This window comes from Notolepis coatsorum (assembly GCF_963971535.1).
Source record: "Notolepis coatsorum genome assembly, chromosome: 2".
In the NCBI taxonomy this organism is placed as follows: Eukaryota; Metazoa; Chordata; class Actinopteri; order Aulopiformes; family Paralepididae; genus Notolepis; species Notolepis coatsorum.
In genome coordinates this window covers 146985913-147011769 of record NC_140166.1, presented here as the reverse complement: position 1 = coordinate 147011769, position 25857 = coordinate 146985913, and the positions used below count along the sequence as shown (strand labels likewise).

Genomic DNA, 25857 nt, shown 5'->3' with positions numbered 1-25857 from the left:
GGTGATGAAATCACTGCGCCCAGGCAGCAGTGGTTCGGCAAAAAATTGTTCAGAGTATATCTGCTTAGAAAACAAAAATGTCAAATAGTTTTTCTCCACGTGGTAAATACACAGGTTGCGGGTGACCTGTTTCCCAGGTTACTTGTTGAAAGCTTGCTAGTCTGCTGGTTGCATGGCATTTAGAGATTTATGTGGCCCTCAATCTCATTGTGTGTCTCTAAATTGGCCCTCAGTCATCAAGACTTTGGGAACCCATGTTAACGACAACAGTACTAATATATAGAGACATTAAAGCAAGGAATTATAGCAGGAAGTGCAGAACGGTATGGGTTATCGCTCTCTAGAGTATAGTTTGTATCTCTTTATAGGTGCATTGTTTTCAACAACAGAACAACAACAGCCTCACACGGCTGCCATATCATCCTAATGTTTTTCCGACTTTAAATCGTCTTAATGTATGTGAGTGGCACTCAATGAGTTAATGTATGTTTACATGCATTCCTCGCTCATCAAGCACATGGTGTACATACACTGCAGCCCCCCCTTCCAGACAGGTTCAGTATTAATTGCTTCATTTGCACAGAAAGGGGGAGAAAGTAAACAGCAGTGTTTCCCAACAGGATTTTGTGAGACTGTGGTGGGTGAACGAACCTCTGCCCCTCTAGGGGGGTCCGGGGGCATGCCCCCCCGGAACTTAATTTTTTGTTGTACATTTTAAAGTTAAATGCATCAATCTGGAGATGAAAATAAAGAGGCTAGATCTATGAGAACTTTGTGCTCAAAACACAAAATCTACTAGACTAGTGCTTCCCAATCCTCTCCTCGAAGCACCCCAGCCGTTCAATGTATTTGTTAAATTCCACCACCAGCACACCTGATTCAACCTAACTAGCCCTTTATTAGTTGAATCAGGTGTGCTGGTGATGGAATTTAACAAATACATGGAACGGCTGGGTGTCTCGAGGAGAGGTTTGGGAACCACTGGACTAGAGAATACAGTTGAGCCATCAAAGAAATGAAGCAAAAGTGGTTACCTGTGTTGAACTGGTTTATTTTTTAGAAAATAAAAAAATATACTGGATTACTATTACGACTACTACCACTGCCAATACTACTGATACTTGTCCTAATAAACTTGTCCTAATAAACTAACCTACACTGTAACACGCAACACTTTGATGAACATTGTTACTCAGCTGATAGAGTTATACCCTTCTTGCTGTCTTGTCGCACAGAACTTGTAAGTCGCTTTGGATAAAAGCGTCAGCTAAATGACTAAATGTAAATGTAAATGTAAAATGATACATCCCTATTGGCAAACTTTATATTTAAAAAAATATAAAAAAGAAATAAAAAAAAAGATATATAGGGATAGTAGGGTAAGTAGTGCCAAGGGGCAAGTAGTGCCACCCCTGTTATCTAGAAAACCATAGAAGAAGTTGGTCATGTGACAACATATTTTTTAAGAGGCATCCATTTCACTCAACCTGCAGAGAAGGGAGACACCTGGCTTGAGCGGTAAGCACATTTAAGTTAAAAAAACATTTGTTTGCCCTCCAAAGTAAAATTTGTATGATCAAGGTTTTTTTTATTGCTGTGTTTGAACAATTATAGACAACTTTGAAAACAGTTCACATATGTTTTAGTGCTTTAGTAAGCTACACCATGAGTCTATACAGTTAGCATGATGCTAGCTCAAATCAGCTGGGGGATGCATTTATTTCAAAATGGTAGGCTTGGGGTGATTTGTGCCAAAGGGCCTGGGTTAAGTTGTGCCAGGTGTTCTGTTTGTTGCCCCAACTTATAATTATTAACTATATATATTACTTTATTGTATTTTATTGTTATTGTACATTGTATTCTTACATTTGATCACTAGAAAAGGTGCAACAGGGGAAGACTATATGTCAGGTTGGAAAGGAGCTGAAGATCTGCAGGATGCTTTTACCGCTTTTGAGATTAAAATGATCTGTTTTACGTAAAATTATCAATGGTACAATTTACCCCAGTGTATTCTCTCTAATGTCACAACTTACCCCGCACCGGGGGCAAGCTGTGCCACAAAACCACTTTTTTTTCCTAAAGCTATATTTCTGAAACAGTTTATTTAAGATCCAAAGTGATTGTCCCCAGGGATGCACAACATCCTAACCTATATGTGCATATTTTAGTTGGGGGCATTACTGTAATCCCCTTGCTTTAAAGGCACTTTAAGTAAAAATTGGCACTACTCACCCCACTCTCCCCTATATATATATTTTTTTTTTTGTATTGCATTTTTTTATTATAAAACTGTGGCGGAACTAATTAGACTGTGGCGGGCCGCTTGTTGTTTTACTCACATATGCAGATGAGATGTTAGCTTGTTGTTTTACTCACATATGCAGATGAGATGTTAGCTTGTTGTTTTACTCACATATGCAGATGAGATGTTAGCTTGTTGCTTTACTCACATATGCAGATGAGAAGTTAGCTTGTTGTTTTACTCACAGATGAGATGTTAGCTTGTTGCTTTACTCACATATGCAGATGAGATGTTAGCTTGTTGTTTTACTCACATAATTATGCAGATAAGATGTTAGCTTTTTGTTTTACTCACATATGCAGATGAGATGTTAGCTTTTTGTTTTACTCACATATGCAGATGGGGATGTTCGCCGACCACTGGTTGTTGTCCTGGCAGGTTATCATCCTCTCCCCGATCAACTCGAATCCAAACTGGCACTCGAAGCGCAGGATGTTGCCGTTTAAAAAGCCGCTGCCGTCCTGGTAGCCGTACAGAGGCGTGCCGGGGTCGCCACAGCTCTCCTTGTCAATCTCTGAGGGGGGGGGGAGGGGGGGGGGGAGGCGGGCAAGGAGAGAATAAGGAGGAGGATTTATGTATAGAGAGTATTTTATCGCGGCAGGGTGGCACAGCGGACATTGCGCTTGTCACCAACGCATGAGACACCGGGTTCGACTCCGGCTGTCGGCGTTGCCTCCGGCTTGGGCCAGCCGTCATACTAACTCAATTGGCAGAGTTAGCGGGTGGAAGTCGATGGGTGGTAATCTGGACGTTGTGGACAGCGACTCCTACAGGTCGGTTGGGGGATGCCTGCACAGCAGAGACAGGAAAATGGCGGGGGTAGTGTGAGCCTCCCACACGTTACACCTCGCCAATGAGAGTCCACGCTGGGAGGTGAAAAGATGTGACAGGCTGCCTCCACATGTATCGGAGGAGACATGTGATGCAAGGCTTCTATCATCCTTAAAAAAGTATTTTATCATTCGTTTGGAATGTGTCTGTCTGGGGCCTTGGGTCAAACGTTTGTTTGTGTGTGCATGTGTAACCCAGGTTTCAGATACGTACCTATTTAAGTTATAAGAACCTAAATAGTTAATGTCATTGGATAAGAACATAAGCAGTTAAAGTATATTATGTAAGAACATAGTTGATATTATTGAGTACCATGCCTTTAAATTACAGCATGGCCCTTTAATTCGCGTGATGACGTAACAGCTACGTTACGACGCACGCCTTGCCTTGCAGCGTCTCACGTTACAGAGCCTTGCGCTGCGCAGAGCAGACACTCAGACCGACGGAGGAAGACACGCACTTGAACAAGAGCTGACGCAGCTGAATGTTGCTGCTGTCGAAATAGAAATAGTATGATAAAACCAGTTATCAAACAGTTATAGAAGATTCCCCCAGTTGCAAAACCGAAGAAGCGCTGCATTAAAGTAGATGTAGCCTGCGGTTTTGGTGAGTTAAATCAATATTGTGTGCTATTCAATTGTTAGCTTCATGCTACAATGCTAATAACGTTAGCTTAGTTTCAGTCTGAGTCATACACGAATTGCCCCAAGCTCAATATGGTTAAATGGAAACTGGGAAGGAACCATTTCAGAAGCACTTATAATTGTATTGATATGCTGTTATGATAGGAACAAGATTTATATACGTTTTGAATGTTTTGAGAGTTTAATATGAAAGTGGAGAATGTCCCAAATGCTAACGCACTTTAGCCTAACTCAGCATAGGACAGGTGTACATTCCCACGTGCAGTGATGAGACAGCCTGCTGTAGCTTAGCATAGCTAACGGTAGCCTGGTTGATTATTCATTCTGAAATTAGATGAACAGATGGTGATTTGATAAAAATGGTAAATAAGCTTTTATTTTCCGAATGCCTGCGAACACGCAAGCCAGGTTTTTTATAGGATACCCCAGCACTCCATTCTACTCTGGGAGCAGTCCCAGGAGTCCATCCGTCTCCACGTGTGCCCATGAGGGAAGGAGGCGGTGTGCTAGATGACACAAGATGGCGAGCCAACCCATTGAACCTCTGATATAGCTCAAGGCTAACCCAAGCCTGATTCGAATACCCCTGTTGCACAATCCCCGTTGCTTCAACAGTCTGGTAGGTTTGAACTGAAATAACTTGAACTGAAATAACTTGAACCATAAGAACTTGAACTATAAGAACACGCAGGTAACTAACTTCACCTAAAATGGTATTTGCATTCCCATAACCTAGAGTATTGATGACATTGATTATGGTTGAATCACTGATGATTTTCCTGTAAAGAAAGAAGGTTTAAAGGGTAATTTCACCTAAAAAGGTAATTGCATTCCCCTAACCTAAAATATTCCAAATGGTACTTTTGTTGTGTTACACCTTCCAAGGAAGAGTTTAAAGGAGCATTTCACCTGTTAAGGTACTTGCGTTCCTGCACATTTAAAGGTTTAAATTAATATGTTTAAACACTTACCTGGTGAAATTATAAACTGAAATAGAATTTACTGATGATAAAAGGATATGTTTAATATCCAACCTTGAATCTAGCTTAGCTAGAGATAACCTCAGAGACGTCTGAAACTGAACCAAACCTAATGTGTTGATTTAATCAATCTAGGACTTGATATTGAACTAACCCTCCTTAAAGGAGAGGTTATAGAAATAACCTAAAAGGGATACTTCAAACAACTACTACCTTGAACTATTATATGTCTGTATGTCTAGCTAGCGCGCATTTAATAAATTCCGGTTATTATTATAACTCTGTCTCTGGTCATTGTTCTTATATTGTGCATATTTACTCCTCTCCTCGTTTCGTACCTAGAACTGTGCCCGTGGCGAACAGCTGTTACAAGTAGTAACGGAGGTCTGTGAGTAATATCCACAGACCCGATGGACGTGTGTGTTGTGAAGTGACTGTGGCAGTAAGCGGTACTGCGAGTTAAACTCACGTCCCCTTAAAAGACACATAGACACGTTACCAAGTAGTGAATTCACCTCTTTTTTTTTTGTATTTTATTTTTTTATTATTTTTTAAACAAACATATAAACAAACATGACAACACACGATAAGATATACAAGCATTAATTGTCAGGGCACATCCAATGAGATCACCTTTTGGTTAGTTGTTTTATATAAGATATACCCATAATACCTGTTATCTAAAAAAAAACCCTACACACATATGCTCAGCTCGAACCCCCCCCTCCCGGACCCCACCTTGAGAAGTACCTCCACTATCCCTCGCACCTAACCAGACACTACCATTATAAGCTAGCTTTTATTCTCTCCACCACTTCTAACCACATTGACATTTTGGATTCATTGAGACCCAGAATTCTTGCTGTAGATATTTCATGGTAAATTACATCGAGATATGTAAGAAACCAAACTTTACGGCACATTTTTTCCGGTTGAAACCAGCGTGATGTGATCAGCTTTTTGGCTACTGTGATACCCGATAAAACCAATCTCTTTAGCTGTGGATTCACTGCAAACTCAAAAACATCATTCAACAGCAATACCGAGGGGTGTACAGGTATATTCCAAGATACGAGTTTTGATATTTGTTGGGTCACATCTTTCCAGAATGCCTTAACTGGTGAGCAGTCCCAATACATGTGCATAAATGTCCCTTCGTCCCCATTTGTACATTGGGTGCATTTGGAATCTTGTTTGAGCCCCATTCGGCACAGTCTTATAGGAGTCAAGTATGTCCTGTGAATATAGTTAAGATTGATTTGTTGATGATCCGGGTTCCTTGATGTAAGTCGGACATTTGCCCAGGCTCCTTGCCAATCAAAGTCATTTTCCAGGTCTGGTATATCCCTCCTCCAGACAGAGTCAAGTTGGAGGGTTTCATACGAGGACGTTAGTAATTGATGATAAAATTCTGAAACAAAACCTCTCGATGTCTCTCTTGAGTAGAAGAATTTGTGGTATCTGTGGTGTTCAATTGGTCTGTCTAATGGAACACCGTGAGACTTCAAACATAGCTCTAACTGTTTGTGAAAAAGCCATGTGGACTTGGTGAGATTAAATTTTTTGCGTATTTCTTTATCACTACAAAAACCCTGTTTGTTAAAAACATCCCCTAATGAGTGTATGCCTTGCTCTTCCCATATAGGGAATCTTATAGGTCGTTTTCCAATTAAGAGAGCATTGTTATTGAATAAGGGAGTATGATTGTGCCATTCTTGTGGGTTAGGATTTTTTTTTTGTGATTCACGCCAAATCCGGATCGCATGAGTAATTATGGGGCCAAATTTTCGTTCACAGTGCTTGATTGGTAGTTTAGTGTATGCTATGTCCTTCAGTCTATGTGGGGCTACTATGTTTTCTTCTATTTTTCTCCAAGATGCTAATGCTTGGGAGTCAAACCATGTTGTCAATGGACTTAATGAGTACGCCTTAAAATATAGGAAAAAATCTGGAAATGCCATGCCACCATCTGCTTTATTTCTCTGTGCGGTGGATCTTTTTATACGTGGTGGTTTGTTATTCCAAATAAATTTGTATGTGGAGGAGTGTAATCTTTTCCAGTAACCCTCTGGAGGGGGTAACGGTAGCATTGAACAGAAGAAGTTGATTTTAGGTAGTACATCCATCTTAACTATTGATATCCGTGCTTGTACTGTGTTCTTAAGTTTTGCCCATCTATCAAGGTCGTCTTTGATTTTGTTTTGGATTTTTGTGTAGTTGTGCTTCACCGTTTGTCTTATGGTAGGGAATATTTCCACTCCCAAGCATCTGAAATGTTTTACCATCGGTATCTGTCCTGGGAGGGTTGTATCTTTTTTTGCAGGGGTGTTAAGTGGAAGGAAAGCCGACTTCGGCCAATTTATCTTAAATCCCGATAAATCACCAAAGTCCTCAATCAACTTGAGCAGATGAGGCAATGTGGTGTTGGGGTTTTTCATGAACAATATTACATCGTCCGCATATAAACAAATTTTTTGTTGTGTGCCCTTGATTACGATAGGTTCTATGGATTGGGATTGTCTTATATATTGTGCTAAAGGCTCTAATGATAGATTGAACAGTCCGGGACTAAGAGGACAACCCTGTCTGGCAGAGCGTGATACCGGAAATATTTCAGAGATGATTGTGCCTGTTGTAATCATGGCCGATGGGTCTTTGTATAATACTTTAATCATATCGATGAATCCTTTTCCTAACCCCATCCTTTCTAGCACTGCCCACAGATACGACCATTCCAGCCTGTCAAAGGCCTTCATAGCATCCAGGGACAGCATCGCCTTAGGTATGGTGTCCTCCTTGTCGGCATCAAGTACGTGCAGTATACGTCTTATGTTCTCAGTGATCAGGCGGCCTCCTATGAAGCCAGTTTGGTCCGGGTGAACTAAAGACGTCATATGCTTTTGTAATCTGATGGCTAATACCTTAGAGTACAGTTTGATATCTGTTCCGAGGAGGCTTACAGGTCTATAACTACCGCACTCGTTGGGGTCTTTGTCTTTTTTAAGGAGGACTGTTATGAGTGCAATATTGTCAATTTTATGGAAGTTCCCCTCCTTGACTGAGCATAAGATCATATTTAGTAATAAGGGGCCAATTATGTCCCAACAAGAAAGGTACATTTCTGATGGGAAACCGTCTCTTCCTGGAGCCTTACCACTTTTCATTGCGGTTATGGCCTTCTTGAGTTCCTCTAGTGTGATCGGTATTTCTAACTGTTTAGCGTCATCCTCTGAAAGTTTAGGGAGAATAATTTGATTAAGAAATGTGTCAATTTTGTTTTGATCGAAGGTCATTTCTGATTTATATAAGTCGGAGTAGAATACTTTGAATGTATCGTTTATTTTTACAGGATCTGTTACAAGTACTTGTTGTGCTCTAATGGTAGTTATATCTGCAAATGTTGCATTCATTCTTAATCTCATGGCTAATAGGTGGCTGGGTTTGGAACCATGGGAGTACTGCTGTTGTCTTGTGCTGCGTATTTGTATTTCCGATTGTTGTCTGTATATGGCATTGATCTCTATTTTTAGTACGTTAACTTGATTTTCTAGTCGAGTTGAGTTGTTGTATTTCAGAGAATTAAATAACGTTGAGTAAAGCGTTTCCAGCTCATCCAGTTTTGTGCTTTGATTCTTGCGCATTTTGGAGGAAAAGCTATCCGTGAAGTCTTTGATCATTCCCTTTACCGACATCCATATTATTCTGGGGTCTTGCACCGAGTTTGCATTCTCCCGTTGGAATACTATAAGAGCTTCTTTGAGTTGTGTAATGAATTCCTTGTTGTTAAGCAGCAACGAGTTAAATCGCCATCTTGGGGCTCGGGAGGATAGTATACCAAATGTACCTTTAAGGAGTAAATAACAGTGATCTGATGCGTTGGGTATCATTTCCACTTCATAATTATCAAATAGTCTCTGTGATGCAAAGACATAATCTATTCTGGATAGTGTCGTATGTCTCGCAGATCGACAAGAGTACTTTCGGGTCGTGGGATTAAGTAACCGCCATAAGTCCTTTACTCCTGTAATCTTTGACCAATCCTTTAATGCCTTCGATGAATTCTTTTGTTCGCTGGAAAAGGCGAGGTAAGATTTGTCTATCCTTGGGTTCCAGATGGCATTAAAATCCGCTCCTATTATAAATGAGTAATCGGGAATGTCTAACATTGCATTGGTTAGTGTAATGAAGAAATCTTCTTCGTACAAATTTGGGGCGTATACCGCTATCAACGCTATTTTCCTGTTCTTATGTTCAATCTTAGCTATAGTTATCCGACCTTCTACATCAGACCATACTCCCTTTAGTACAATATTCAACTTACGTTTAACGACTATTGCTACACCCCGAGTTCTCGTACCAATAGAGGAGTGACTGATATTATGGTATATGTTGTCCGCTAATTTACCTATGTCTTTCCCTAGAATGTGTGTTTCGCTTAGCAGAGCAATGTCCACATGTTCTTTTTTCATCAGTGTGAGCACGCTTTTGCGTTTGAGTTGGTTATTTATTCCCCCGGTGTTCCATATCATTATATTCAAACTAGCCATATACATGTTGCATTGTAATTTTTGGTAATGCTTCTAGAGTGCGAGGCAATAATAGATATACATCCCACTAGTGAGGTCCCGTTGAGAGCCGAGCTTAAAAACATACATATATACAAATAAAAATCCCCTACCCTTCCCTCCCACCGAGAGTCGTACAGGATTGTGTTCCATGAACACAACCTTTGCGTATGACTCTCTCCCTTGCACCACCGGATATCCCAGAATGATCCAATTATCCTTAACATTCCTATGTATACCATAGGATCTAACACTCTAAATTCTACCATAAGTAGAATGTCGACTGTGGCTTGGCCACTTACCCGTAAAAAATAAATAAATAAAAATGTAAATGAGATAAACTAAAAATAAAGACCAAAAATAAGCTTCAATTGTCATGCCCTAATCACTACATTTTATATGAACTTGTAATTTATAGTAATTTATAGTAACCCATGAATAATATGAAGGTATTGAACTGAAGAGAGAGCCTCAATAAATCAGAGAGAGCGGATGAAAAAGAAAAAAAAAACAAGTAAAAGGAAGAGAACATTAACTTAGATCTTAAAAGAGCATTGCTATGCTTAAACATCTAAAGTATTAATTGGAGAAGTAGTGAAATTATTTCCCATTAATAAAAAACAGTTTTTAAATACGTATATGCAGCATTTCCCCTGACCGGGGTGGGCGATGATCGTTGTGTAGAGTGATCTTCAGCCGGCCGGCTATGATGGCTCTGTGGTTCTGCATCTAGATAGCTGTTGATTATTCCCCCGAGGGGCTTCTGGTAGAGTGAATGACCACGTATTGCTGATATTCCAGAATGCTCCATATATCAAAGAATGCTTCGATGTTCTAGATTATTCCAATATTTCATTTTTACATTGTCTGAATGTTCCAGTATGTTCTGGAGTGTTCCAATCTTAAATCCAATATGTCCGCAATAATATAAACACGTCGGGGAAAGCATTCAAAAACTCTGAGCACGTAGGTCTCTCTGTCCCAAATCCTCGGTTATTAAAGGTTGTACTATATGGTGACCTTGCATAACTGAGATTTAAAAGGCCATTTATACACTATTCTGCGTTTTGTTCAGACATGAATTTGGCTGCCTCTTCAGGCGAGTTGAGGATAACCTTTGCTCCTTGTTTGTCGACGACGCGAAGTATTGCAGGGTATATTAGTAGGGGTCTGTATTTCCCCAGGTATAGTTGAGACATCACCGTCTTGAACTTGGCACGCAGTTGCACTACATCACGACAATAATCTTCAAAGCAGTGTATTGGTACCTCCATGTATTTCAGATTGCCTTTCATCCTGCGAGTTTCACGCATAATCATTTCTTTTATTCTGACTTGGCGCAGTATAACTAATATCACTCTGGGCTTAGCGTTATTGCCAATGGAGCGGGGACCCAATCTGAAGCACTGATCCACCTCCGGTATTTTAGGAAGGATTCCTGTTCCCAAGATTTTCTGTAATTCTGTGGCAAACTCTTCAGGGTTTTCACATCTCACTGATTCGTCCAGACCGACAATACGAATATTCAGCTTGCGTTTTTGATATTCCATCTCGAATATTTTGGCTTTCTGTTCTTTATTGATTCGCGTGAGCTCCAACGTTATTTCGCTGAGCTCCGTCTTGATTTCATTGTAGTTCCCCTTCATCTCAGCAGTTAGGTTAACTTTGTTAGCCTCTACTTCATTGTAGATGCGAGTGAAATTGATTCCGTGGGCTTCCACTACTTTCTCCAGAGCCTCGGTGCGTTTATTCTGTGCGTCGGCGTCCGCTCTCAGCGCATCAATTTTGCCTTCAATAGATTCTTTAATAGCATCTACTTTTTGAGTTATTATCTTCTCCGACAGTTGTGATTGGTGGATCATTTCCTTCATTATTGTCTTCCCCATTTCCTCCATTTTCCGGATGATATGTTCGGTATCTGCGGAGGTGTTTGATGGGGATGAACTTGAAGCGGCCTCTGTCAAGTCAATATTTCCTGCTGTCCGCTGTACGAATCCTGGGTCCCGCGGCGGGACCTCTTCGACTGGTTTTGGTTTCGCTGGGTCTTTCTTTGGTGACATCTCGATTCTTTTGGTCAATAGGCTAAGAGAATCATTAAAGACTCCAGTCACCCGAACAACTGCCTCTTTGAACTGCTGCCGTCAGGCAAGCGATACAGGAGTCTCAAGGCGAGCACAGAAAGACTCAGAAGAAGCTTCTATCCCCAGGCCATCAGGCTGCTAAACGAACAATGAATGAACACTACACAACAACAACCACCAAACGCACATAGCACACACATCCACACGCACACACTCACTTTAAACAAACACACTGTAGCACCCACTCCACACACTTATAGCACACACCCACTTTAAACAAACACACTGTAGCACCCACTCCCCACACTTTATATTTATGGATGAAGGATTGCACTACAACTCGTACACCTTACTGTAAATTGTACCTAAAATTGTACCTCATCCCATTTCTGCTTTGCACTAGATAGTACTGTACATTAGTACACTGCATAGTATTGTGTATTGTATATTATATGGTAACTCAGAACATTGTACATATGTCTATACCGAACACTGTGACCTCATTTTCTTCTTCTAAATTCATGCTATATTATGTTATTATGTTATTTGATACTATCTTGTCTAGCACAGTCTCTGGAGCGTAACAGTAAGAAGCATTTTGTATGAAAGTATTCTGTACTTCTGTATGACAACTATTAAAGAACTTGAATATAGTTAGTTGATAGTCTCAGTTGATATATGCGTCAAGTTTTAAACGCATTAATGGTTTAAAAATATGTTTTTAAAACGAAAAAAAAAAAATAACGGGTGAGCAGCTGTGTCACATGCGACCTACTCCATTCTAACGCTAAACCGGGAATTCACCTCTTATAGGTATAGCGGTCTATGCTGTCGCCCGCAGTGCGGCCGACCCGGGTTCGAAACTCCCTCGGAGCATCGACATTTAACACAACGCAGAAGGAGTCACATATCACGTGTGTGTGTGTGTGTGTGTGTGTGTGTGTGTGTGTGTGTGTGTGTGTGTGTGTGTGTGTGTGTGTGTGTGTGTGTGTGTGTGTGTCTGTGTGTGTGTGTGTGTGTGTGTGTTGTGTGTGTGTGTGTGTGTGTGTGTGCGTGTGCACATGTGTGTGTGCGTGTGTGTGTGTGCATGTGTGTGTGTGTGTGTGTGTGTGTGTGTGTGTGTGTACCTTTGTAGTTGACCTTGAAGCCCATAGAGCCCACACTCTCGTCACTCTGCAGGTGGAGCCACAGCTGGTTGGACAAGCTGACGATCAGGTCGGGGACGAAGCTGCCTGTCAGCCTGAGGACCAGAGGGAGGACACGTTAGAGGGGGGGCCTGTCAGCCTGAGGACCAGAGGGAGGACACATTAGAGGGGGGGGCCTGTCAGCCTGAGGACCAGAGGGAGGACACGTTAGAGGGGGGGGGGGGGGGGGCTGTCAGCCTGAGGACCAGAGGGAGGACACGTTAGAGGGGGGGGGGGGGGGGGGCTGTCAGCCTGATGACCAGAGGGGGGACACGTTAGAAGGGGGGGGGGGGGGGGGGGGGGCTGTCAGCCTGAGGACCAGAGGGGGGACACGTTAGAGGGGGGGGGGGGGGGCCTGTCAGCCTGAGGACCAGAGGGAGGACACATTAGAGGGGGGGGCCTGTCAGCCTGAGGACCAGATGGAGGACACATTAGATGGGGGGGGGGGGGGGGGCTGTCAGCCTGAGGACCAGAGGGGGGACACGTTAGAGGGGGGGGGGGGGGGGGGGCTGTCAGCCTGAGGACCAGAGGGGGGACACATTAGAGGGGGGGGCCTGTCAGCCTGAGGACCAGAGGGAGGACACATTAGAGGGGGGGGCCTGTCAGCCTGAGGACCAGAGGGAGGACACATTAGAGGGGGGGGGGGGCCTGATGACCAGAGGGAGGGCACGTTAGAGGGGGGGGGCCTGTCAGCCTGAGGACCAGAGGGAGGACACATTAGAGGGGGGGGCCTGTCAGCCTGAGGACCAGAGGGAGGACACATTAGAGGGGGGGGCCTGTCAGCCTGAGGACCAGAGGGAGGACACATTAGAGGGGGGGGCCTGTCAGCCTGAGGACCAGAGGGAGGACACATTAGAGGGGGGGGCCTGTCAGCCTGAGGACCAGAGGGAGGACACATTAGAGGGGGGGGGGGGGGGGGCTGTCAGCCTGAGGACCAGAGGGAGGACACATTAGAGGGGGGGGCCTGTCAGCCTGAGGACCAGAGGGAGGACACATTAGAGGGGGGGGCCTGTCAGCCTGAGGACCAGAGGGAGGACACGTTAGAGGGGGGGGGGGGGGGGGCTGTCAGCCTGAGGACCAGAGGGAGGACACATTAGAGGGGGGGGGGGGCTGTCAGCCTGAGGACCAGAGGGGGGACACGTTAGAGGGGGGGGGGGGGGGGCTGTCAGCCTGAGGACCAGAGGGAGGACACATTAGAGGGGGGGGCCTGTCAGCCTGAGGACCAGAGGGAGGACACATTAGAGGGGGGGGTCTGTCAGCCTGAGGACCAGAGGGGGGACACGTTAGAGGGGGGGGGGGGGGGCTGAAGACCAGAGGGAGGACACGTTAGAGGGGGGGGGGGGGGGCTGTCAGCCTGAGGACCAGAGGGAGGACACGTTAGAGGGGGGGGGGGCTGTCAGCCTGAGGACCAGAGGGGGGACACGTTAGAGGGGGGGAGGCCTGAGGTCCAGCGGGAGGACACGTTAAAGGGGGGGGGGGGCAGGGGCTCGGGAGGTAGAGCGGTCGTCTGGTAATCCGGAGATTCCCAGTTCGATTCCCATGATCCTCCCAGGCAGCGCGTCAAACTTAACCCCTAATTGCTCCCGATGAGCAGGTTGGCACCTTGATGGTCGCCTCCGCCGTTGGTGTGTGAATGAGTGAGTCAGCGGGTAAAAATGTGAGGAACAAATTGTAAAGCGCTTTGGATAAAACCTGGTCTATAAATGCAGCCATTTACCATTTAAGAAGGTTTTGGGGGTAAAAATCCAATTGCGATAATTTTAACTGATATTATGATAAGATTCACAAAATCTTTGAGTTTTTGCCTCATTATTCTAATTTCTGTTGAAAGATATATTCAACTGATCATGGAGTGATTTTTACGGCAAACCTTACCAAACAAAGATGTTTTCTTAAATCTGTAGGATATATATGATGTGTAGGCCTGGGCAATATTAAATTTAGAACGGTATTTTGACACGTATTTCACATTTAACAAGTACCGCACCTCCTGCACTTTGGATATTGTCCCTAGTAGGCTGTATTAGATTAGATTAGATTAGATAAAAAATGTTCATCATGCAGCACAAGTACAGTGCAACAAAAAGAGGTTTGGCATCCAACCAGAGTGCAAATGTAACAGTAAAGTGCGATAGTGATATACAATGTACAGGTGATTAAACTGGGTATAAAATATATGAAATAGTACTACTGAGTAATAGTGCTAATCAGATGTATGTACAGAGTTGTAGTATTAATATGTACAGTGATACAGGTATAAAGACACTATGGTAGTAAGTCATACTGGTAGTATTAATATGTAGTGATACAGGTATAAAGACACTATGGTAGTATGTTATACTGGTAGTATTAATATGTACAGTGATACAGGTATACAGACACTATGGTAGTAAGTCATACTGGTAGTATTAATATGTACAGTGATCAGTGATGTCAGTAACGCGTTACTAAGTAACGCGTTATTGTAATCTGATTACTTTCCCCCGAAAATAGTAATCTAACGCGTTAATCTTTAAAAAGCCAGTAATCTGATTGCAGTTACTTGTCCAAGTGGCTGTGCGTTACTATTTCGTTACTATCTCATCATAAATTCATAATGCAGGCGGAATGCAGTATTTTATTTCGTTTTCGACAGTCAAAAATACATTTTGAGCTGTTTTTCTTATTTGAGAGTGTCGTCGTGTGGCAGTGAAAGGGTTACACAAGAATGTGTCCCGCGGCGTGACTGGTCCCTCTGTCTGTGAGTGACTCTGCTTTGGTACAATCACATTCCCCATCCACAGTCTGCGAATCAGAGGCAGAGTAGGGCGGGTCTTCACAGCACGTCATGTGACATATGCGCCAATCGTGTGACAGCAGGGCTCCGTCGTTAGAATTCCACCCCAAAACGGTTGTCTAAACGCAAAATTAAAAGTGATTGCGGTTTCTGTTCAGACTTCCATCCCAAAACGCTCGTCTAAACGTAGCCTCAATCACTACCTCACGTTCATATGCGGAGGAAACAAAATACTGTCTACCGCTAAAAACAGCACATCCAATTGCATTGAAAGCATCTGGAATCACAACACTAGCCGACGCTTCGACTAGGTACAGGAGGACTCGGATGTCCAACAGCAAAAGAGAGAGATTGTTTGTTTCCCTTTTGATTAATGTATATTTGATGGTGGCAGAGCAAAAGCTCTTATTTGCCAGATTTACAGTTAATTTACATGTTAAAGAGAGACTGATTGTATGTTTATAGAGAGACATTTATAAAAACAATTTAATAGTTACAGTTGATATAATTGAATAGTTCAGCCTGCATTTGTTAGATGTGATACACTGGTTTTGTAAAACCACTGGCTAGCTGCTCTAATGCTGTGAGCATCATAGACTGTTGCTTTACCATACTTGATGGTACAGAAGCTGAAGCACTAGTTTAACAATTTACGTTATGTGCAGAGAAACAAGTTAAAAACAATTTATGCATTTTCAATAAAGCGTTTCAAAATAACTGTTGGGGGAACGACGACGACTTCGTAACCTAGTTACTTTCAAAGTAACTAAGTTACTCTGATAATCAAGTAATCAGTAAAGTAACTTAGATTACTTTTTAAAGGAGTAATCAGTAATCAGTAATCAGATTACTTTTACAAGTAATATGTGGCATCACTGACAGTGATACAGGTATGAAGACAGTATTATTCTGCACTCTGCAGTGTTTCCAGTGAATCCTCCTTCAAACGTCAGACAGCTGTGTGATTCAGAGGCAGAGCTAGAAGCTGCTGCTGTTAAACCCAAATGGTGTTAAAACTCTTGGCAGAGAAAACATACGGTTATCCTATAACCATAGTTATATGAGTAATAGCGGCACTCTGCGCCTACTGGAACATATCCCATATCAGTTCTATCTACTGAATACATTTCTCCACATGTACCTATACACACCCATCCGCCTGGCCACACCCCCATCCACTCCTCTACATAAGCATGGGTGTGGCCATACTAACAGCTCCTTCCCAAGTCTTTCACCACCACGGGGTCCTCAGTGAGTCCGGCGCAGAGCGCCGCTATTACTCATATAACTATGGTTATAGGATAACCGTATGTTATATATTGTATAGCTTACGCTCTGCGCCTACTGGAACACAGGAGCTGAGCAGAGCGGAAGCTCGACAAATGTACCCGCCGTAGCAGCGGAGCACGAAGGAGGACCCAGCCCCAGGAAGGGACTGGACCCCCCGGAAAAGGGGGCCTGGTGAGGCCAACGACGCCGCAGCATCGAGACCCCACCAGGCGGTCACTAGTGACACCACCCCCCACTTCGCCAGCGTATCGGACAGGGCCCATCCAAGAGCAGGCCCTTCCCCCCTACAGCACGCCGCCCTGAAGCACTCAAGCGGCTACACCCACAGCGGGACCAGGCAGCGCACCGGGGAGACAACCCCCAAAGAGGTTGATCCCTCAATCCATGTAACAGGTCAAAAAGACTCGACCTGAGCCTGGAGCACTGCGGACTAGACTGCCGCCAAAGGGGTCTGCTGAAAACAGCACCCCGGCGGAAGGGGCGTACGGTATGCTGTGCACCATGTCGCAGCCTCCACAAAAAAAACCTGACCCTCTAGAGGGGCCGAGGCAGAGAAGGCAGACACGATTGGCAGACATCATGAAAGGTGCGGGGGCACACTCGCAGGCAGATGGGGTCAAGCCCGGCCTAACCCGAGAGTCGACTCCGCTACCAACACACCTGGAAACCAACCACCACCTAACAGGAGGCAGTTGTTCCTATAACCCCCCCAAGAAAAAACTCCAAAACACAACGGGTATACACCGGCTATACAGCAGTACAAGTGTTTCAGTTCTCAAGAAGGGGTTAACCCAGGCCAACAGGTCGACGAGAACGAGTCCGGACCTGGGCCCGGCGGACCGGGACGTACACAGGGATGCCAGAGGGGTACAAGAACCACCTCGACAGCCCCCTCCCAGCCCTGCCAAGCAGGAGAAGAGAGGGGCGAAAAAAAAATGGAGAAGGACCAGGCTCCTTTAGCACAGCGCAAGGTACAACACAATATGGACCAAGCAACAGTGAAGGATAACATGCAGTGACATAACCACGAACACCTCCATAACATCAAACCCTGCAACGCCCGGGCCGACCCGGCATTTCTCCCCCGAAAAAGCACAAATCCCTCAGGGTACCAGAACAGCAGATCTGCGCCCCGGCGGACAACGGGTTAACTGACCTGGTCCGGCGCAACCAGAACCAGTCCCGTGTCCTAATCACGCCACCATCCCCAGTCCCAGGAGGGGGGTAGGTACGCGTGTCGATCTAAAACATCACAGAGGGCGCCACCAAGCCGCGCCCGGTGGCCCACCCCAAAGGGGTGAGACCCCTCCACCAATGCTTTGATCTATTCCGTTATCTCCCCCCAGAGATGAACGAGAATTCATCGAGACTAACCTAGTACACTGGCGCTCGGAAGAGACAAAACTCCATCCTAGTTGACCCATAAAAATGCCGTTTCAATGATGAGCAACCAAGGCGCGCAAGCCCATGCATGGTTCCACACAGAAGCACCCAGGGCCAGCACTATGTACACGTCGAGACCCAAAACATATCAATGGTAATTCTAACAAGAACCCAGTTAACGTTCCCTCCAAGCCGCCTGGGAGAGCGGCAGGAAGCTGGCCAAGACACAGATATGGGTCCCATATGACGCGTCCGAGGGAAAACACTCCTGTCAACCCTGCCCTATAAAATAGAGGAGACAGGGAACCCCCAGAGAGAGACTTCCCACGTGAGTAATAATTTAAAAATATATATGCAACATTGAGCTACGTGTACAAAAAGATTCATGTAACAATTGGACTAAGACTCTCTGAGGAGCAGGCTCTGAAACTCTGAGGAGGCTCTCTCACTGAGAGGGAGGTTCTGAAACTCACCGAGGAGGCTCTGAAACTCCCTGAGGAGGAGGCTCTGAAACTCCCTGAGGAGGAGGCTCTGACCCAATATACACTACTAGTAGGGAGCAGAGCAGAAGAACAAATTGTCTCTACTGCATTGCATCACCTACCAAGCTCAAGACACATACAACAGAGCGCAGAGCAGAACTTATTTTTAAGTTCTCACGCACCACATAACTCATCTTGACAATAACAGATGTCTAGAACATGGAGCCTGAAAATAACTCACGGAAGTCTCACAACCAATAGAAACACGCCCAGTGACGTACTCTATGGCGGGGGGAATTCTGGGACCCACCGCACAAATATGGGGTGGGACCAGGGAACCCCCCCCCCCCCCCCTCCCTACCCTGTTACGCGCTGACCCAGCAACGTGACAGGAAACCCGAAGGACAGGAGGTCCAACCCCCTGACCAATCAGAAAAAAAGGGGAGGGAGGGTTTATCAGTCCACCCCCTCATGACCCCTCACCCCTGATACGATGCAATGACAAAGCAGAGCCATGACACCAGTCATAGCGTGCTACATGAAGCGCATGTATGCCTGTCAAGGTAACAGCTTCACATAGGCTCATGTGCGAACCTGCCACCTGAATTTTTACACCTTTTCCTAAAGGAAGAAAAAACACAGACCAAGAGAGGGCCAAGGGCCCTGGTACAAGAGCTTACACATGTAACTTCTGTAGGCCAACACCTAACCCAGTTGTGGATCTTAAACGTGAAACGACACACACAACCCTCCATCACAACAAAAAAGGGCGAAAGTACACTCTCACTACTGTAAGAGGAACGCCGTTTTTCATGACGAGAGAAGACACAAGTCCTAGATTAAGTACTGGTCACAGGCCTTGCTAAGTCCACATGACAGCGACCAAACAATTTCCAGAAAGAAATTGCCTCTCTAAGCAAGAGCACAACCCCAGCAGAAGCTGAGGGGTTACACCGTATCCCCAAAAACATAGTGAAACAACACACATATTGTAAACAGAAACATGTTTGAGGGGAGGGGGGGGGGGGGGGGGGGGCAGGGGAGAACCGGGGAAACCCACCCCTCACCACCTTACCCCTGATACGACAATAATTGTAGAGTAAGCTTTACATCATGCACGCCAGCACAGCCGAAGACCTTGTTTGAACAGGCACAGCCCTGTTCATGTGTGAAAAAAACGTGCCACTTGTTATTGTCATCACAAGCTGAGAGAGGGACTCATCCCTCGATCACATGCCACTATGCACAGCATTGTAGGGTAACCCAGCCAGTTGTGGGTTCAGTCACGTTGTCTAACGTTACACGAACACACACAACTTCTCATCATACAACAAAAACCCAGTTAATTTTACTCACGTAAAAAACAACGCTGTTTCTAGGTAGAGAGAAAAGCACAAGCTTTGGTCAACGTTACCCAAGCTATACAAGCGACCAAGACAATTCACACACAGCACATGTCGTATCTCCAAATGTAGCGAAGTAACATTCGTTTTGGAAAAAAACATCGTTATCAACAAAACATCCGGGAGGGGAAGGAAGGAAGAGTGGGGTAATGTCCAATGGACATCTTACTTGCACCAAGGAATGCAGGACGAAAAGGCCGCAACACAGGCTGGTCTCCACGTTGACGAAAGGCCTCTCGCTGGTGGGGCAAAAAGAAGCTATGGCCGGAGCCTCGCTCCGGCGAGACGCCCCCCTCCTGCAGCCGGTCATGGTGCAGGCCCGATTACATCTTCTGTCAAAGATGATGTCGTAGTCAGAGTGCCAGGGCCTGCTATTCTCACGGCTAATGTTTAATGGTGTAGCACAAGCTAACAGCTAACTTTAGGCTAACTGATAGCATCAAGCTAACGTTCCCAGCCGAGCAAACGTAACGGGCAGCTAACGTCATAGCTAAACAGCTAACTGGCTAACAGTTAGCTCAACCCGGCTAAGAAGCAAGCTAAGCAGCTACCACTGAACAACAGTACAACGTGAGAAACAATACAGGCCAACACTTCAGACAGCCGCTGTCTTTGCCTCTTCTAATCCGAAGAGAGAAGAGAAAAAGAAGGCAACACACGCCCCACTACAGAACGGTGTTTACCATAGCGGTGCCGGCAACAAGTCCCTCGCGGACTATAGCCGACTTGAGCATGGAGATATTCTCATAATGAAACACCAAGCTCACCTCCCTCGCACCGGGGCTTTTCATTTCTTTGAAAAAACGGGGCCAGTGCAGCGACAGAGGGTATCCGTTTGTCCAGAGACCCAGGGAATTGAACCGCAGATTCAGAATCACGGTCCCAGGTAAACAAAGCTCCCGATGAGGAGCTCATGTTAACGTGGGCATCAAACCAGAACTCTCTCCACGCCGCTAAGAGGCAGCGAAAAAGGATACCAGCCTGGAGCAGGACCTTCGTAAGCTGTGTAGCTGTTCCCCCACAACCAACACACCTGGCGCCCGTGTTGCAAAAACATCCCCCGCCCCAGAGAGGCCGCCAGCCCTCACACTGCAGAGCGCCTCCCAAGCAAAGTGTCCAACTGCAGAGCTGGAGGTAATGTCGGCGGGGATTGCTCAGCGACGCGAGCCCCTACTATGAAGCTCCAATGGAGGTCAGAATGATAATCATCTTCTAGACACTCAGGTGGCGAAGACATTATTGCTGTATTTCCTCGAAAAATAGTGAGAGAGAAAACAAAGATATAACGTCAACGCAGCTCCTTCTCTTCAACGTAACTCCTTTCCAACCATTTTACACTAAACTCAAGTGGTGTATACAGACACTCGCCGTGGTGAAAATAGGGAAGGAGCTGTTAGTATGGCCACACCCCTGCTTATGTAGTGGAGCGGATGGGGGTGTGGCCAGGCGGATGGGTGTGTATAGGTACATGTGGAGAAATGTATTCAGTATATAGAACTGATATGGGATATGTTCCAGTAGGTGCAGAGCGTAAGCTATACGATATATAACATGAGCTCTCTCTCAAACATAAAACATGAGCTCTCTTTCAAACATAAAAGGACACATACTTGTGTGGGGTGCTGCTGGGTTTATACATTTTTTATTATAGACGGTTTATCAAAAGCCTCAATCCACCACCACTGAAAACAAAACATACGGCGTTGGAGCATTTTTTATTTATTTATTTTCTCAAACTGAATGACAGAGCTCTTGATTCAAGGCAATTATCACTGTTTATTTTTATAACGAGTAATGTTTACATGTGAGATGTCTGTAAACAAGATACAAGACCTGTACTTTGAGTAATTACAAGTTAAAAAGCATATCTTCCATCTAAAATAAAAATAAAACCAGTGCACCCAACATTATAATGGCCAAAAGAAGTGTCACTGAACTGGGGCTTGCAGTGTGTTTATACAGCATGATTGTTCATAACAACAACATCTGTAGAGGTTGTGGTTCAAATAGCGTGAGATACTCTGCTTCAGTCACTGTGCACATAAAACTGCCCCACTGTGTTGTACATGTCCACTGTTCGCATCTATCCAATGAATTTATGTTTCTGAACCCTTTCACTACCACACTACAGAAGGTTAACCCTTTCACTACCACACTACAGTAGGTTAACCCTTTCACTACCACACTACATGAGGTTAACCTTTCACTACCACACTACAGACGGTTAACATTTCACTACCACACTACAGAAGGTTAACCCGTTCACTACCACACTACATAAGGTTAACCTTTCACTACCACACTACATAAGGTTAACCCGTTCACTACCACACTACAGAAGGTTAACCCTTTCACTACCACAACCAGAAGGTTAACCTTTCACTACCACACTACAGAAGGTTAACCTTTCACTACCACACTACAGAAGGTTAACCCTTTCACTACCACACTACAGAAGGTTCTATATCGTACTAGCTGCCGCTCAGCGTCAATCTGCACATATCTCACTCCAGTGACGTGCACTGAATAAAAACTTCACAAATGCACCTTACATACCAGCATCCGTCTGGCCACACCCACATCTGCTACCTACATAAGCAGGGGTGGGGCCACACACTCATCTCCTTCTCAAATTTCAGAGTGCCTGTATACCAATCACTTGACGTGGGAAAGAAAGTATTTAGCTGAAGAAAGGAACAAGGAGATATGTTGACGTTATATCTTTATTTTCTCTCTCACTATTTTGAGAAAATACAGCGATAATGTCTTCGTCACTGGAGTGTCTGGAAGATGATGATCATTCTGACCTCCACCAGCTTTTTCGTATTAGGGACTTGCGTCGCTGATATACTCCCCACCTGCAGTCCTCCTTGCTGCGGCTGGATAGGTATTGAACCTCCGGTTATACAGCTGGACTGTGGGAGGCACCGGCTGTTGTGAGAAACTGGTTGCTTCCGAGCTGGGTGAGTAATGTTTTGCTTGCGAGCGCCAGTTGTCTGCTAATGCTATGGGGGTTAGCTGACAATTTTACGAAGGCCGGCCCCAGATTGGGGTCCTCTGCTCGGCTTCTTAGGCGGCGGACGGCGGATCCTGGTCTGACGCCCATGATGGTCAAACTAGTGGGCCGCGACCGAGACCTGGTTTGAACCCGGGATTCTCTGGACAAGCGGATGCTTCTCTGTCCCGTGCAGGCCCCATCTTTCACATGAATGTGAGAGTACACCCTAAAACACGAGGAAATGTAGGTATGGATCTTCTTTATCGGTAGTTCCATGCTCAAGTCGGCTGCAGCCCGTATGGGAATTGTGCCGACTCCGCTGTATGTCTGGTAAATCACAGTTGAAAACTGTGTTTGACATTTCTTTTTCACTTCTCTCTTAGGATGAGGAGAGTTTCAGGCGGCGGCCTGTCTGAAGTGTGGCTTGTTATGTCGTTGTGTACAGTTCAGGTGATAGCTGCTTAGCTTGCGTGCTAGTTTGTGGCCTACTGTTAGCCAGTCAGCTGTTAGCTGCGGCGCTAGCTTGTTGTGTTCACTAGGCTAGGAAACGTTAGCTTGTTGCTATCAGTCGGGAGTGGCTGTTAGCTTAATACTACACTGTTGACCCTACACTGGGTGCCATGCCAGCGAGGACTTCGTCAACATGAAGAACGGCGGTTGGGTGGCATAGTGGACATTATCCTCGTCACCAACGCAGGAGATGCCGGGTTCGATTTCGGTGTCCCGTTAACCAGTGTTGCAGTCCTCTCGGCCTGCGCTCAGGGTGGAGGTAGGAGTCCTGACTTTAAACACTTCTTCTTTCCTTCCCTTCTAAATGTTTTGTAATAACGATGTTTTCCAAAACGTGTGTTGCTGCAATACATTGAGGATACAACGCGTGTTGTGTGTGAATTGTCTTGTCACTGGTATAGCTTCTCTCTACATAGAAAATCGGCGTTTGTTTTTTACATGTGTAAAAATGAACTGGTTAGTTGTGATGAGAACATGTGTGTTCATGTACAGTTTGTAACGTGGGTGAACTCACAACTAAGTGGGTTAATTAACCTGTGAAGCTATGCTTAGTGACATGTGATTGAGGAATGAATCCTTTTCTCAGCCTGTGATGACAATGAACAGCATGTTCACATATTAACAGGGGTACCTGTTCAACCTGGTCGTATAAAAGGTAAGGTAGGAGGGGTGACCCCCCAGGTTTTTCCTGGGGCTTCCCCCCCCCTCCTCTCAGACATGTTTGTTTACAATATATTGTGTCACTGTGTTTGTGGGGATACGATGCAACCCTCAGCTTAAGCTGCTGGGGTTGTGCGTCTGCTTGAGAAACGATTATTTTCCTAGGGAAAAGGTTGTTTGGTCACTATCATGTGTGCTTAGCAAGGCCTGTGGCCAATACGTAATCAAGGACTTATGTCTCTCTCGTTATGAAAAACGGCGTTCCTCTGTAGTAAGAGTGTACTTTTGCCATTTTTTGTTGTGATGAAGGGTTGTGTGTGTCGTTGAGATCTACAACTGGGTTAGGTTTTGGCCCACAGAAGCACATGTGTAAGTCTGGTACCGGGGCTCTTAAAGGGGCCCTCTCTGTTCTGTGTTTTTTCCTTAGTAAAAATCAGATAGCAGGTTAGCACATGTGCTATGTGAAGCTGTTAAATGCTTCATGTAGCATGCTATGACTGGGTCATGGCTCTACTTTGTCACTACATCGTATCAGGGGTGAGGGGTCGTAAAGGGGTGAACTGGTAAACCTTTCCTCCCCTTTTCTGATTGGTCAGGGGTTAAAACCCCCTGTCCTTCAGGGTTCCTGTCACGTTGCTGTTCGGCACGTTACAGGGTAGGGGGGGGGGGGGGGGAGTTTCCTGGTCCCACGCCCTGAAAGATTGGGCGTGTGCACCGCGGAAATTCCCCCGCCATAGAGTACATCACTGAGCGCATTTCTATTGGTAAGACCTCCGTGAGTTGTTCAGGTTCCATGTTATGGATCTGTTTCAGGGAGTTGTCAGAGCCTCCTCCTCACGAAGCTCCTCCTCAGGGAGAAGTGCCTCCTGTGAGTTCGGACCCTCCTTCCCAGTGAGGGAGCCTCCTCAGAGTTTCAGAGCCTCCTCCTCAGATTGTCAAGGTGAGTAGAACTTCAAAAAGGAGTTCTGCTCTATTGTATGTGTATTCGATTCAATTCGATTATTGAGTGTGTATTGGTTCAGAGCCTCCTCCTCGGAGAGTCCTAACCCAAGTGTTACATAGCTCAATGTTGCAATATTTCTTTTCAATCTATACAGCTTGCGTGGGAAGTCTCTCTGGGGGTTCCCCGTCCTCTCCTTTTTGGAGTAGGTGGACGGGGTATTGTTTAGGGTTTCCCTGACTCCTCGCCTTACAGGTATGTTGAGTCATGGGTTTCCCCCCGTTATAGGGGTACGTCGCTCACCGTCCCCTCTTATGAAGTGTGGTTGATGGGGTGGTGTCGCATGGGACCCATGTCCGTATTATTTTTTCTTTTTTCCGAAAAAATTTAAAATGAAAAAAGCGGCTTCTTGTCGTTCCCCAGGCGGCTTGGAGGAACGGTATCTGGTGTCTTGTTAGACTATCCATTGATGTGTTTTGGGTCTGGGTGTTTCTGATAGGAATCACGCATGAGGCTGGTGCGCCTTGGTTGCTCGTTATTAAAATGGCGTTTTTATAGGGCAACTGGGATGGAGTTTTTCTCTTCCGAGCGCCAGTTTACTAGGTGGTCTTGACGAATTCTCGTTCATATCTGGGGGATGTTCTCTGCCTCGGCCCCTCTGGGTCGGGGTTTTTTGGTGGAGGCTTTTTGTCATGGTGCGCAACAATGCCAGCATACGCCCCTTCCGCCGGGGGTGCTGTTTTCAGTTGACCCCTTTGGCGCCTGTCTTGTCCACAGTGCTCCAGGCTTGGGTCAAATGCCTGCTGCCTGGATTGAGAGATCGAC

At 45.3% G+C, this 25857-nt stretch overlaps 1 protein-coding gene across 1 annotated transcript in view; it reads right to left on the bottom strand.

Moving 5' to 3' along the window:
- LOC311223559 (CUB and sushi domain-containing protein 3-like) overlaps positions 1–25857 on the bottom strand; it is a gene marked incomplete at both ends in the record, with an annotated part of 752195 nt that overhangs the window by 649904 nt on the left and 76434 nt on the right. The window contains 2 exon segments of the mRNA XM_084308339.1: positions 2637–2819; positions 12534–12646. Coding sequence (XP_084164465.1) covers positions 2637–2819; positions 12534–12646 — 296 coding nt within the window.